We start from the raw sequence: 15,794 nt of genomic DNA on the forward strand, positions 1-15,794 counted from the left end.
AGAAGACTAGGCAATGGCAGACTTGATGAAGGTGTTGTGAAGAAATTGTTTTCATTTTTACCCCCATTTCATTTTAGCTCGCTAATGACTACCTGTGGGGTCAAGCAAGTGAGGATACACCCCAATCCCCCTCCCAGGCAGTGGAAAGGTGTCGGCCTGGCCAGCTGCCACGAGGAGCAGGGCACCACATACCCAAGGGTTTCCCATGTCCTTGAAGGCTAACAAGCCTCACCAGGCTCTGTTTGTCCTGGGTCTGCAAGCAGGCCGTTCCCAGCATGGTTCCCTCCTATCCCCTCTCTTCTGCTAGGTAAGGCCCTAGCCTACCCTGGCCGAGTGCAAGTAATAAAGGCGACATCTCTCCCCGCTGCTCCACCGACTGCTGTTTTCAGACTAGCAAAGAACAGAGTGGCAATCTGGGGTTGGAGCTCCTACAAGACACTACCTTTATAAACAGGGTCCATATTGCTGTGGTCTCTGAACCCTAAAATTAGTAAAGTCACCAACAGGTGACATAGGCTTTAAACTTTTCCCTCGTGGAGACAGCCTGCCTCCTGGTTGCAATAGGAGTGGGGGTCCCCGGCTGAGCCCCACAAAGCCAGCCACACACCTACCTCCATAATATGGGCCACGAGCCCGGCCTGGGTGGCCAAGTCCAGCTCTTGGATCCGGTTTATATACTCCACTCTCCTCTCGCACTGCAGAGGGGAACACGTGTTAATGGAAGCATTTGCCACTGAGGCAACCTGGGCCCTTCCCACCCACAGGAATAGTTTCCAAACCAACTGCCCACCCAGCCCCTGGCTTCCTCCTTTGTAACCAACAATTTGTCCCTTCTCCTCCCTACGGTCCCTTACCCTGGGGGTTTCTTTAGAACTTGCTCTGACCACCTACATCAGAATCACCTGAGGAGCCATCAGGCAGAAGACACTGGAGGTGAAACACAGAAATCTGCACCTGAAACAAGCTCTCCAGGCACATCTTAAACAAGTAAAGATCAACAACACTGAGTGTGCCTGAGCAACACGGTGTTGCTCAGTGCCTGACTGTTGTCCCAGGCACCGCAAGGTCTTGGGTTCAAATGCTGCTCAGGGCACACACCTGGGTTTCAGGGTCCATTCCAGTAGGAGGCATGCAGGAGGCTGCTGATCAGTGTTTCTCTCCCATCCATGTTTTAGTCTCTGTCTCCCTCTCCCTTCCTCTCTTTGAAATCAATGAAAAAACACAAAAAATGAAATAAAATAAAATGAAGAACACCTGCTTCAAGCCAGGGTGTGGCAAACTATATCTTCACACGGCTGCATGGTAAGAATATCTTAGAGTCTACGGGCCATTTGGTCTCACCTGTGCCACTTTGGTGTCGGAGCAGCCAGGGGTAACACACAGAGAAACAACTGAGGCTCTGTTCCTGTGAAAGCCTATTTTCTTTTTTATAATTTAAAATATATACCTTATTGATATTGAGAGTGGAAGAGAGAGAAAAAAATATATCAATGGAGAGAGTCATTCATGCCTGCCTCCTGAATGCCCCCCACTGGCGATTGAGCCTGCAACCTGGGCATGTGCCCTGACTGGGAATAAACCACCATCTCCTGGATTATAGGTCAATGAAAAGCTCATTTCAAACACAGGGGGTGGGTCACACTCAGCCCCCAGGCTGTGTGTGGTTTCTGACCTTTGTTCTAGGTGTCCCCAAACCAGGGACCATTTGCTAATGGCACCTTGGGCTGAGGAAACCCCACCTGCTTCTTGCCAAAGGTGCCCTGGGACAAGCAGTGGCTACCACCTAATGAGTGGTCCCTTTTCTCAGGAAGCCAGGGATGTGTCACGTTGCGCTTCAGGCAGCTTCCCTCCTGCCTCACTAAGGTGGAGTCTAATCCCCACAAACCCCAACACGAGATGGCTGAGGGCAGGCCTCCTCCCCTCTTGCCCAAGCCCTACCTGCACAGCGCAGCCCAGCATCAGCACCAGTAGTTTCCTGACTTCCTCGATACTTCGGCCTACATTGAAAAAGCAACATATTTAATTAGGCTCATCTGATTATAAAATCTCACTGGTGAGACACTGGTTGGTTGTAGGGGGGAAAATCAGATGAGAAAAAAAAATCCTTTCTCTACTCAGTGCTTCCTACCTGGGTGCACACAGCCCATCTGTTTTCTACTTGTGCGTTTGTGTATTATTTAAGGCAAGCGAGAATTCTGTGCACGGCTTTCACTCACCAGATAGCGGATCTTTGCCGATCATCGTGACGTTCGGCAAACGCATGACTACGAGCTGCTCGAGAACATCCTACAGAAACAAAGAGGGAAAGTTACCATTGAGAACAGGAAACAAAAATAAAGAGGCATTAAGAAAATGACAGGATGAGTGTGCGGCCACTACACGATCACTATGAGCAAGCCACGTGTGAGGAAGGAAAACTTAGGATAGAAACCACGTGAAAACTCCAAGCTAACTGCACTTCTGCCTGGATCAGAACCAAATACGCATCATGTCTGCTTATGGACAGAGACCTGGGGTCAAAGAAGATGTGTTAATGCCAGGACCGCAGGGTCAGCTGTGAGTGTCTTTGTAAAAGATGTCTTTATTTTTATGCTACGGTCTGCTTGTGCAATTGAAAATGCAGAATGAAAATGAAAGAGGTGCTGCTGGGTGTCTATAACCGATCATGCAGGACGCTGGCACTCAGCAGGTCTCCGGGACACGATGTGAATCAGGCGGCTTCTCTCCTGTACAGCAGCCCCTTCCCTGGGAGAGGGATAAGTCACAGCTAATCTGCACCCATCGGAGAGCTGGTGTGGGAGACCAGCTGCCTTCTGGCCCTCAGACCAAGGGCCTTTGACAGCGGGCCCAGCCACCAGCCGTCAGCCAAGCCCCTTGCCGGGGTGTCTCTGACAAGCCCTCCTGGCAGTGTGGCAGCTCACACCCGCACCCACCGCTGCGTTCCCCGAGGGCCTCAGGCCAGGTCGTCTTCCCTGAGCAGATGGGACTTGGATCTTACAAATCAGAAGATACAAATTAAATTTTTACAGAAGACGAGGAAGGGGGTAGGTTCCATAAGCATTCCTGGCCTCACGAAATTGGTTGTTATAGAAATCTTCACTGACAAAGCAACCTTAAACCTTTTAAAAACAGGTTTGGAAATTTTCTCAGGAGTCTCTCTATTGCATAGCTCGCTGAAACTCTACATTCAGTATCCTGCCAGCAAGCACTGATAAAGGAAAAGGGGATGATTACACAGCAGGGCCAATGGAACACCCTACAGTTTACTCCTGTCAACAAGATAGAGGCTCGTCGATGACCGCCCTGGCCCAACATAACCCTCGTGTGCTCCCATATCTCCTTCCACCCCTTGAATTGCTGGTGTACAAAGACTCGTTGAGGTGTGGCCAAGAACGTCCTCCAGGTTCCCCACGAATTCCAGCCACTCCCAGTGTGACTGGTGCTGGAGGCCACATTGGCGACCCAAGGCTCATGTCTGGGGCTCTCACAGCACCAGACACCCGTGCTTTGCTCACCACACAGCTCAAACAACATTTGCTGGAAAAGTAAAGACATCGAACGTCTGAACCTTCTCACAAGGTAAAAAGAAAAAGATGAAAATGGCAAAAACACACCAAGTGTCAGCAAGGAGATGCCTAAATGTGAATACCATTTCCTCCAGGATTTCTGTGGGGAAAGGTTTGAGTGAAGACATTGCTAGGGGCAAAGAGCAACTGTTTGAGTGAAGTCAGTGTCAGGGGCACAGAACACCTGGGACACCAAGAGCTGCCCTCACCTGGTAGAAGGTCTTGATATTTGTGACCAGGATGCTTAAGTTCTCAGTCCGGAGGTTAATATCATTGTTCACCTGCTGGTTGATGGGTTGATATCCAGGCCTGGGATCGCTAGGGAAAGAAACATGGCAATGGAAATGGCGTCTCCCCACATTGGCCACACCTCCCTTCCAGTGGCATGTAGTCCTCTCCAAGTCTAGGCTAGTGTGAGGCTGTAAGGAGTGTGGCTCAGAAACACAGGCGTCCTTACCGAGGGGGAAACCTTAGTCACTCACAGATGCTCCCGACCAACCCCTGACACATTTTGTAAGCAGACACTGTCCCTTATAGTTCCTTGATCCCCCAAAAATGTGTTATTTGTGGTTTTTTTTTTAATTCATTGCTTAAACCACATGAAATAGCTGATTTTGAAGTTAATTGCACCATCTACAGTTCTAATGTCCTTCATCAATCAAGCTGCTAACACACTGTCCTGCAGTTCTTCCCACCCCAAGGAAGGGCGGCAAAGGCCCTTATACTGAGATATCACTGGCCCAGGGGCAAGGACCCTCCCAGAGCAACTGCAGGTCTCCTTTGACAACCTGAAAACAAACTTGAAGACAACTTACATTTCTACCATGATCTGGTTAAGAAAGATGCCATCGACCAGACTCATGTAAACCCTCAGGTTGTCATCGTTGCTGCCTTCAAAGGGTCCCAAGGTTTTGACCTGCAAGGAGCAGGATGCAGAAAGGCAGGAAAAGTCACCCCACACACATTCTGAAGCTCGTCAGGACAACCACGGATTGTGGGCTGAAGGGTCACCCAACGCCCACCCATGCTTCAGTGGGCTCCAAGCCCACCTTTCTTCAGGGCCCCTCTCCCTGCCCTACTCCAGGCAACAGATTCGAGACAGCGGGAGGGAAACCTTCTCCCCACTTTTTCCCAGTGTCCCAGAACAGGAAAGAAATGAAAAATAAAAGGAACTTTTCAACAAATTACTCACATCTGATCTATTAGAATTCACTCTGCCCACCGCAGATTGTATACATTCTCACTCAGACGTCCCCCAAGGCCCACCCGTCACCACCATTCACCACCTGGACTCAGGTCAAAAGCTACACAAGGATATTTTCTGGGGAGTCCTTTACCTGAATGGCCAAGCGACAGGGGTTGGGGTGACCACTCAGACCTTGTCTCCTCCTGGAATGGCAGCCCAGCACCCTGATGGGAACAGGCCCACCCACTCCCAGCCCAGGGCCAGGACGCTGCAGGGGGCACACGCTCCCGAGTTGGAAACGCCTCCCGACCCCAGGCCCTGGTCTGGACCCCACACCTGCTAAGACCCCGGCGTGCTGGGACTTTCCCGGGGTCCCAAGGGGCAATAGTCGGGTCTGTAGGGACCACAGGCAGGCGGGAGAAGGGCCGGAGCACCAACGTAGTAGGGAGCCTGGCTACTCACCCACGCGATGAGGGGGCCGTGAAGAAAGAGCTCCAGGAGCTCCCTGCTCGCATCATCCATCCTCAGGCTTCGCCCACTGTGTTGGGCCCAAGGTCTCTGTACCAGAGTCTCTGCGTCCGACGTCTCTGCACCAACTGGCTCTACACCGACTGGCTCTGAGCCCAACTGCTCTGTGCCCCACCTTCCACTGTTTCTATGGCCACTGTCCCCATGCCCGCATCCCATGAGCCTCTGCGCCCACATTCCAACTGGCCCTGGCACTCAATGCTGCCCGGCCCGGGCCATGGGGGCTCACGCCCCATGCTAAGCACTGTGGGGTACATAAAATATTGGGCTCTCTCCCCATGCAACTTAAGATCTATCTGGGCACATAAAATACAAAGAAATAGAAAGGTTATATATCTACATTATAGGATTATAAATGGAAAATAGCCACTTAAACCTAACCTTGTCTATCCCCATTTTTAAAAATTATTTCTTCTATCAGCCGAATTACAGAAAAGCGATCAGTTCCTTTAAGCAAGAGTGTATTCATTTTATTTTGCTAAGTCTTGCCTAGTATCTCAGCTTGGGCATACTGCTCCCCATCGACTGTGAATGGGGATGCTCCAGTTAGTAGTTCATACATCAGGACACCTAAACTCCACCAGTCAACTGCCTGGAAAACAATTTTATAGAATATTAATTAACATGCAATTAATAGGAAGAAAAACGAACAAAATAAAGCTGCATATTTAGAAGATATTTTAACAAAAAGATTTTGTACATAGCTTTCTCTACAAGGAGTATTCAATTAGCATAAGCAAGAGAAACAATTGGAGAACAAATATGCAGGTATCCTCAGAAAAGAATTTAAACATTTAGTCTGTCAATCAATGAGCTAAAAGTATTGTAATTATTTTCTAAACTAGTAATGGTTCTCCTTTGGATAATTAAAAATGAGTATTTTAAAACTTTTTAATTGATTTCAGACAGAGGAAAGGAGAGGGGGACAGATACAACATCAATGATGAGAGAGAGTCAGTGAACCTGCACACCCCCTGCTGGGGATCCAGCCTGCAAACCAGGCATGTGCCCTGATTGGGAATCGAACCTCGATCTCCTGGATCAACCTCTGAGCCACGTTAATGAGACAAAAAAAAAAAAAAAAAATTTCATTTAAAAGAAATTAAAATTTTTTAAGAACATCAAATCTTTGGACTCATGATCGGGGGTGGGGGGGAGGAAGTACGGATTAGCATTTTTATTAATTATCCAGTTGCAATAAATATTATAAAATTATTTAAAGTCAAAGAACAAAAATGAAAATGTAAAAAATCCTACCTATAGGTGTTACTTTTTTCACACCAACCTAAGTCAGTTCTTATAGAGCCTATCTCATGAACAGAATGGCCTTCATTTGCGGAAAGCATGCTGAGATTTAAAATAATGTAAAACAAAATGGGAACTAACTGGGAAACAAACTTATAAATGTAGTTACCAGAATTGAGAACTGGGCAAATTACATATAATTGAAGGAATCCTGATATACTGAAAAATACTTCCTTTATAATTATGCAAAACAAGATTTCAATAATAGTTGAGATTGTGAGCTTATGCCAGTGAGATATTAACTGGATGCTAAAACTTTATTTTATTTATCTATTTTTCAATATGTCTTTGTTGATTTCAGAGAGAGGAAGGGAGAGAGAGAGAGAGAGAGAGAGAAACATCAATGACCAGAGTCCCTGATCGGCTGCCTCCTGCACGGCCCCTGCTCGGGATCGTGCCTGCAACCCGGGCATGTGCCCTGACCAGGAATCGAACCTGCAGCTCCTGGGTCACAGGTCGATGCTCAACTGCTCAGCCACGCCAGCCGGCCGGGCTCCATGCTAACATTTTCAACTCTCTGCTTCCAAATGTCAGGGCCAAGGCTCCAGAGAAATGATGCAAAACCCATGAGCCTAGACCTATTTTACAGAGAAAACATATCAATGACACAGAAACAGGCTCAGGCCGACTGAAACCACAGGAAGTGAGTGCAAGGCAGGCGCGGGGACCAGCGCGCTACACACTGTGTGTCTCACGGGAGCAGTGCTCCATGGGCTCCCCGTAACTTAGCTGTATTCTGGCCCTCAGTGTGCACAAATTCTAGGAGCAATATAAAGTTTTCTTTCCTAAAAACGGGTGGCATGCCTTGGCCTGTGTGGCTCAGTTGGCTGGAACATCATTGCCTACACCCAAAGGTTGTGGGTTCAATTCCCAGTCAGGGCACCTATCTAGGGTTGGGTTCAATCCCCAGTCAGGTATGTCCGGGAGGCAACCCAAGGATGTTTCTCTCTCGCATGAATGATTCCTTCTCTCCCTTTCCCTCTCTCTTCCCTTCTTTCTAAACTTAATGAGCATATCCCCGGGTTAGGATTAGGAAAAAAATTGGTTCCATTAGGTCTTAGAAGGTAATTTTCCAATTTGAATAGTTATCAATTCTTACCAAATTTCCCAAGAGTTTCAAAGAATACCTTGAAGTGAACTAAACCAACAATTCAATTATTTTCTTTATATGAGCACTTTTCTTGCCATGTGAGTGAGATCCTCAGAATGTTCTGTTGCTGGATTGGAAACCAATTGACACAGCTCTACAATCTGATTCCTAGTCATGAAAAGTCGAAGGACAGGCTTTAAACATGATAAGCCATCAGCAAACATTCTCTACACTTAAAATATCTATGCTCTGCATGAGGGGTTTGGAAAGGGGATGAGGGAGAGGGGACGCAAAAAATAGTCAGAATCCCTTATTTGGAGAAAGTTATTCATAAAGCAAAAGTGTTAGGAAAGAACTAGACAGGCCTGCACCCTTTAATACAGGAAATAAGGGTATGTGACCTAGCCAAGCCGGCGTGGCTCAGTGTGGAACAATGACCTATGATCCAAGAGATCTCAGTTGGGTTCCCGGTCAGGGCACATGCCCAGGTTGTGGGCTCGATCCCCAGGAGAGGGCAGTAGGGGGCATGCAGGAGGCAGCTGGTCAATGAGTTCTCTCTCCCCCTCTCTCTCTGAAATCAGCAAGGACATAGTTAAATATATATATATGTATATATGTGTGTGTGTGTGTGTATATATGTGAGTCAGGCCTCTTCAAGGCCTTAATTTTGCACATAGAAAGGAAAGGGGGGAGGGAAAACTGACCTCTTTAGAGGGCTTAGGAAAACAAACTTAGACTATCTTGGATTATCTTTTTCTCCAAGGATTGTTACGATGCTTATGTCTGTTGAAGAGACAATCAAGAAAGCCTCCAGCATCTCAAAGTTAAAAGCAGAAATTGGGAGGAAGAAAATAAGAAAGATTCCCTTTTCCAGGATCTCTTAGAAAGCAAATATCAACCGCAGGTGAAACAGCCAACGATACGTCTCATGTATTTTTCTAACAAAAATCAGTAATGTCAATACACACTGACCAAAATCATCCTCATGATGCAGACAGCAACACGGGACACTTGGTGCCCTCAGTGACACCTCTGTACTGTATTGTACTCTGGCTCGGCTGTGTCCTAAAAGAGCAGGGCCCATGCTACAGAAAATGCATGATTTTTGTTTTCCATACAGTTGCAGCTGGTGCTTTGCTTAAGATATAGACTCTTATCATGGCAATTACATAAAAATTATTACTTGAAGAATTAGTTGCTTTTGAAGTTTCCTTTAACAAAGACTGTTACTCTATAAAACAAAAAATTACCCTCACCAATAAAACCTGAATAAAGGGAAACCCAGAATGTCCTCACCTTCCTATTATCTTTTCCCGCCCAAACACTAGATATCACAGTGTGTTCATGTATACGAAGCAAAGGACAGAAACATAAAGACAAGACAACAAGAAAGGGGACTCTGCTGAAGGCTGTGCCTGAGTTGTTATACTTTGGTTATCACACCTAAGTTATTACACATTTTAGAGAGGTATATAAAGAAGTGTCAGAAACAGAACACACTCTGTCATGTCCCCAATCTCCCCTCTGGCCGTATCTGGTGCCACATATTCAATAGTGCCACGAAACGAACATGCTCGTTCAGCCTGAAACACACAAACAAAAAGGGATTTGATCTCAAGCTGGGATAGTAAGTGACAGAAAGGAAGTTCATGCTCCATGTCAGTGGTTGAGATGAACTGCTATGTGCAGCAAAGCAACGTAGTGGCAGAACCCACCTGAGAGACCCTCTCCTCACCAGGACGGACCATCAGGTACAGTCTGAGTCCTGGGTAAGTGAAGCCCTCCCGGCCTGAAGCTCGCGGCCTCCACTCACCCGAGCGCCACCCGCCAGCTCACGAGTCCACCGCCCGCCCTTCTTCTCTGCCTGTGTGCGGAGTTCAACTCCTGCTTCCTGTAGCCATTCTTTTCTGTAAGAGCGCAAACGGTCCAAGAGGAGTAACAGGAACTGTCTAAGGCTTTACTACGGATGACTTTATTTCCAGCCAGGCAAGACTGGAAAACACTAGAAAACTTGGAGGGGAAGGCAGGCCAAATGCTAAGGAGGGGGACAGGGAACCACAGGAGGGAAAACCTGTCCTCCCTCACCGCCTTGTCTGGGTTTGGCACTGCTAATAGAATGTCTAGTGATGGCGAGCAACCTGTTTTGAAAACAAGACTTTCTCATAAAGACAGCTGTTTCTCCTTCATAGAGCTTTAAAAAGGGCTTATTTTTGTATCTGCCAAAAATTAACCTAAAATTCTGAAGGAGCCCTGGCCAGTGTGGCCCAGCAGTTGGAGCATCAGCCTGTGGGCTGAAAGGCCTCGGGTTTGATTTCAGGTTGGGGTACGTACCTGGGTAGCAGGCTTGACCCCTGGCCCAGGGCAGAGCGCATGTTGGGGGGCAACTAATCTATGTGGATGTGTGTCCCTCTCTCTCTGCCTTCTTCCTCTCACTCAAATCAATAAAAACATTTAAAAAAAAAGGGGGACATCTGCTCCCCGGGCTGACCTTCGGGAACACAGGGCAAGGCTGCCCAGTGCGCGGGGACAAAGCCATTGCGGGGGGGCCTCTGCGTCCCGCCAGCGGGGACCAGGCAGGTCCTTGCTCCTCCCTGGGGCGTCCACGACTCTCTGGCCTCAGGGCCCTGCAGCGCCCTCCAGGGCGGCCCGGGCGCTTCCCCTCCCGGTTCTGAAGCCCACGACCCGTCCTCCAAGGTCACCAGCGCCTGGAACAGGGCGTCGGCCACCGACCCCCGCTGCCCGAAGGACGCGCAGTGGTGGGACCCCTGTCGCCCCCACGAGGAGCGTCGGGCGGCTCCACGAGGGACAAGGAAGGTCGGAGGGTGAAGGGCAAGGCCTCAGGTCCCCACCACACGGGGGTCGACTCCCGCGGAGCAGCGCAACCCCACCCTCCGCAGACCCTGAGCAGGAAGGCGCCTGGGCCCCGCCCCCGGCGGCCTTGGCGGCCTCTCTAGGCTGCAGAGGCTCCCTCTCGGTGGCCCCGCCCTGAGGCCCCCGGGGTCCAGGCCTTGCTGGGTCAGAGTGCAGGGGAAGGGAGGCCAGGCGGGCTTAACCCGGGTTTCCACTGTGTGTGAGTCATATCTATTTTTTAATTTAAATCTGTCTTCACTGAGTTCAGGGAGAGGGAGGGAGAGGGAGAGAGAGAGAGAAACATCAACGACAAGAGTCATTGATTGGCTGCCTCTTGCAGAAACAAAATCAAAGCCCTGCTCCTGGATTCCCAGTGTCTCTCATCTCCATCGCCAGCTGTGAGAAGAGTTCAGCCTTGTCTTCATCAGGCCCAGAAATAGTGCCGGTGCCCAGACATCTTGCACCATTTGCTCCGATTATGTCATCCCAGGTACAAGCCACCGGCACTGTGCCCAGGCCCGGGCAGCCTGCTGCACACCCCCGAGGCCTGCTAGGGCCGCATGTCTGCTACAGGGAGACCGTGCACGGGAACAGGGCAAGCCCCGTGTTACAGGGCCAGCGAGCATGTCTGAAACTGTTGAAGGCACTTTGGTGCCATTGAAGCACTTCACAAAATTATTTTCGAGGAAGCTCTTCACTTTACACTTTAGTCTTCTTCCACTAGCAAGGGTTCAGAAAAATAAACATTCCTCTGATTTATCATTTTTTAAAATGTTTTTATTGTTGCAGAGAGTGGAAGAAAGAGGGGGAGGTAGAAACCTCAGTGATGAGAGAGAATCTGATCGGCTGCCTCCTGCACGCCCCCTACTGGGGATGGAGCCTGAAACCTGGGCATGTGCCCTGACCAGCAATGGAACCCTGATCTCCTGGTTCATGGGTCGGTGCTCAACTACTGAGCCACACCGCCTGGGCTTATTTACCACTTTTTAATGTAAAAACACTCTTACAGCAATGTTATAGAAGTGGTAGTATTCCCCTACTCTGTTGGCTGAAGGTTAAGCTCAGAGACAATGAATGTAATAAATTTATTTAAACTCTGTAATCATGAATGTGTTAAACCAGTTAATTAGCCTTAGCCGATCTGGCTCAGTGCTAAGAGTGCCAGCCTGAGGACTGAAGGGTGCTGGTTTCCATCCGGCCAAGGACATATATACCTGGGTCGCAGACTCTATCCCAATCCCGATCAGGGCACCTGCGGGTGGTACCCAGTCCATGTGTGTCTCTCACATCCATGTTTCCCTCTCTCGTTCTCCCTTCCACTCCCTCTGAAAAGCAATGAAAAAAATATCCTCAGAAAAGGATTTTAAAAAAGAGGGAGAGTGACGGAGCAGTGTGAAAGCTGCCTTTCTCCTCGGAGTGATGGGGTGTCAGTGAGGGTTTGGGGAGTGTGTGGAGAAGGGGGTCGACAGGGTGAGATCCGTGTCCTCAAAGCTCACTCTGGCTACAGGGTGGAGGCAGACCTGAGCAGGCGCAAGGAGCAGTCAGGTGGCTATGGAGGTGTTCCGGGGAGCTCATGGTTGTATGGACAGTGGTGAGGGGCCTAGGGAGGCAGGTGGGGGTGTGGGGAGTGACAGTGGAGAGAAGTGGGTGGATTTAAGGTATTCAGAAGGTATAAATGGCAGGGCTCACCCAGGTCCCATGTAGGGATGCTTGGGGTTCTAGAAGATGGTGGAACCATCACCTGGCCAGTGAGCCCTGGAAGAAGGCCAGGTAGGTGGGGGAAGGGGCCTCAGCATCCAGGTGTGGATCTAGAAGAGGCCTGGGTGGTTCTGTGAGTCATCTGCACAGATCCTGTGCCAGGAGCTCCAGCAACAGGCCTGGAGGAGGGAGCCTCTGCAGAGGAGACAGAAGCAGCCTCCAGGGGGCGGAGGGGAGCCCCCCAAGCTGATGGTGGAGCCAAGGCAGAGGCCTCAGGGCGGTGGTGACCAGGCTGACTCTGAGGTGCTGGCTCCTGCAGGGCTCCCTCTGCATCTTGAGTCCTTCCCTTTGATCTGGATGAAAACTTAAAACACCCCGGGGCTTTCAAGGAGAGGGAGGTGGCTTCTTAGAGCCAGGGAGAGTCTTTCACAGGGAAAATGCAAATTGCCCTTTGGAGGCTCAGCTCCTGAGAAAGGTTCAAATACAGAGGCCCCTGGGTTTTCAAAGGTACTCGGTTCCCGAAGACGGTTCGAGTTCTGAAAGTTGGAAAACCGAGGGGTCCACAGCCCACAGCCAGGCTTCAGGATCTGGCCTCAGCGGATGGCGCGGGACATGCTCGACTTTGGAGGTGGGATCGAGAACCGAAGCGCTTCCTTTGGGGACCCAGCGATGGTGACCCGAAAAGTTCGGCAGCAGAGATGGGCGAATCCCCCGTATCCCTGTATTGCAGCTCAAGGCTATTTTTACCTCTGAGAGTCCTTGCAGCTTGGAAACTTCGTGCACCCAGAGCTTTTGGTGGCTAAATAAAGCTGAGGAAAGAACAGAAAACCTGAGAAAGGACAACAGAGCCACTGAATTTCCCAGCGCCCGACAGCAACCGCCGCTGGGGCCTCGGCCCCCTTCCCGCCATGTCCCCCCTGTGCGGGCACATCCTGGGCTCCCAGAAAGTGTGCAAACACTTGAAGAGCTGCTGGCTCCACTGATGTTTCCCTCTTTCCAGGTTTAACCCATTGGAATTCAGAATTATTCAAAGTGAGTATACATTTGGGGGACACCCTGTGTATATGTAACAGGGAATTCAATGTTACCTTGCTTGAAAGATATAATTTTTAATCTTGCTTTTTGTACTTAATATTTTATCATAAGCCTATCCCTAAATAATTGCAAATGTTATTTTAAATTCTTCCTCCATGTCTCCTCCCCCTTTTCTATTTTCTGGAAAATGTCTTCATTTTGCCCTCTCATTTACCTGGCACATAAATAAATCCTGAGCTAGCTGCTGGGCAACTGACAGTATTCACTGCAAAGGGATACGGTCTGTGTGCAATAAAATAAAGAAGAGAAAAAAATGTTGGGAAGACAAATCTCACACGTGTCCGGTCCCCAGCCTGTGTGTCCCAGGGGCCATGATCTCTGAGAGGCTGAGCACTTGCGCTGCTTTGGCAGATGCTCCAGGAGAGAGGAACGACCTGCTTTCCCGCCGCCCACTCCTCTGGGCCGAATGCTCCAAACAGCTGCTCCCCGGGCAGTGGGTCATCAGGGCCCACTGCTGCAAGCAGAAAAAGCCAAGCCTAGCCAATCTCAACAGAACAGACTTAGTTGAAAGGATGTTAGCTAGCACACCCCACCACCGGGAAGGCTGGAGACCCAGCTTGACACAAAGAGCCACTCAGTCAAAATTAGTCATTAACCCTGACAGTGCCCTCACCCCAGGGAACCAACCGGCTGGGAACCAACAGACCTAATCCTGTCCCCTGGGAGATCCCAGTTTAGCAAAGTCAGGTGCTAGAGTGAGTGGCGAGGCTCAGGTGTTGTGCTGAGTGCATGTCAGCTTGTCCTGGAGGGTTGGGCAGGTGCCTGAGACTGGGTCACTTGACAGCGTCCTGAAGGACAAGAATGGATCAGTGTAGACCAAAGTGCGGAGAGCCCTCTGGGCAGAGGGAATTGCCGGTGGTGGCAAGCATCCTGCCCTCTTGCTCCGACCTGAGTGCCCAGAGCCTAGCACACTGTCTGGAATAGTACGTGTTTAATAATAGGAGTCAGATGGATGAATGAGCTAATTTCAAAACCACCTTACATTTTAAAACAAAGTCACTTCTCTGTTCAAACTCTCCCCATCTGGCTTGACCCTGATAGGATTGTCAGATTTAGCAAATAATTTACTATAAGTATGTGTTATGCAATATTTGGGACATACTTGTACTAAACTGGTATTAGTTGTTCATCCGAAATTCAGCTTTAACTGGGAGTCCTGTACTGTATCTGGCAGCGCTACACCCAGAGCAGCAGCCCTTGGATAGGCCCCACCTAACCTGCACTTTTCCCCTTTTCCCTCCCAACAGCCCCCCTCCCCAAGCTTCCTGATCCTTGCTCACTGGCCCTGTAGCAAGAAAGTTGAGAGGATTTCTTCTGGAGCCTCACAGGTTCTGCAGAATGTTTGGGTCAACAGGCTGCAGAGTTGTTTCTTCCCCTGTCTTCACAGTGACAACTTTTAGGTCCTCAAGCACCATTGCATGTGGAATCTTGCAAAGGCAGTTCTGTGGGGGCTTTTTTGTTGTTTTTTTTAAGAAATTTGACGTGTACCCAGTGCTTCAGAAACCTGCTTATATTAGAAGCTCTATTCCTTCCCACCTGTAGTAGCTCATTGAATCATTTGACTGTAGGTTACTTTTTCCTAGTTGCTAATGATGGTATAAGCTTGATGTTTACTCCGCAGTGGCTACCACACAAATCAAGAAATAGGATGTAGTGTTTCTCTCTGCCTGTTCCAATCAGTGCCCCACCCCTTGAGGGAACTACTATCTTCACTCTTAACATCATCAACTAATATGCTTTTCTGAGAACTTCACAGAAATGAAGTCATGTGGCATGTAAAAGTAAAGAATAATACAGTTATCATTTCTTCCTTGGTTATCCTTATGGTATCCAAACTAAACACCCTTGATTGTAAAGACAATTCTTGCCTTCCACAGGCAGAAAGAGCTCACTCAATGCCCTCTTCCCCATTTTAATTTTTCAACTACCAAAGAAGTTTTTTCCTCTCTCTTTGTGTATTTATATGATTCTTTTCATCTTACTTTCTCTGTTACATTTGGTGTGTGTCTCCCTTCCTTTCTCTGTCTCTTTATCTATGTTTCTGCTTCACTCTTTCCTTTCTCTCCCAAGCTGTTTTGCATTTTGTGCCTTATTGTGAAAGGGGTCTATGCCTGGTTATAATTTCTTTCCTTCTGCAATGTCCAAAGCCGTGAGTGTATTGCATAGCACACGGTGCCCCGGGCAGCGCCCCTGTGGATTTCCTGAGGCAGCAGGATAGTAATTACCAAGCCTGCTGCCTGGGAGCAAGATATTCCTTCCCTTTCGCTGAAGTCACTTGAAGGTCGAGAGAATCGAAAAAACCAAAACTTATAATCCAATGAGTGTTGTTCCCATAAACAATGAAAATAACTTCCTCAAATCCTTGTTACTGGAGCCAGAAGAACAGTGGGTTTTTAAAAATATATTTTTAGTAGGTAGCGTGGAAAATCTGAAAACTCAGAGCAAAGTTTCTCCCGTGACATACAACCAATATCAG

At 48.8% G+C, this 15,794-nt stretch overlaps 1 protein-coding gene across 1 annotated transcript; it reads right to left on the reverse strand.

Moving 5' to 3' along the window:
• Positions 1-315: 315 nt before the first annotated feature.
• Positions 316-5,284, reverse strand: LOC308562829 (protein Daple-like; the record flags this gene model as incomplete). Its single annotated transcript, XM_081149261.1, has 7 exons — positions 5,215-5,284; positions 4,382-4,482; positions 3,776-3,884; positions 2,217-2,286; positions 1,939-1,997; positions 612-695; positions 316-390 (listed from the first exon to the last, which is right to left on the reverse strand). The coding sequence occupies exons 1-7, from the start codon at positions 5,272-5,274 to the stop codon at positions 316-318; spliced, it is 558 nt and encodes a 185-aa protein (XP_081005387.1). The 5' UTR covers positions 5,275-5,284.
• Positions 5,285-15,794: the final 10,510 nt, after the last annotated feature.

This window comes from Miniopterus schreibersii (assembly GCF_964146895.1).
Source record: "Miniopterus schreibersii genome assembly, chromosome: 10".
Lineage (NCBI taxonomy): Eukaryota > Metazoa > Chordata > Mammalia > Chiroptera > Miniopteridae > Miniopterus > Miniopterus schreibersii.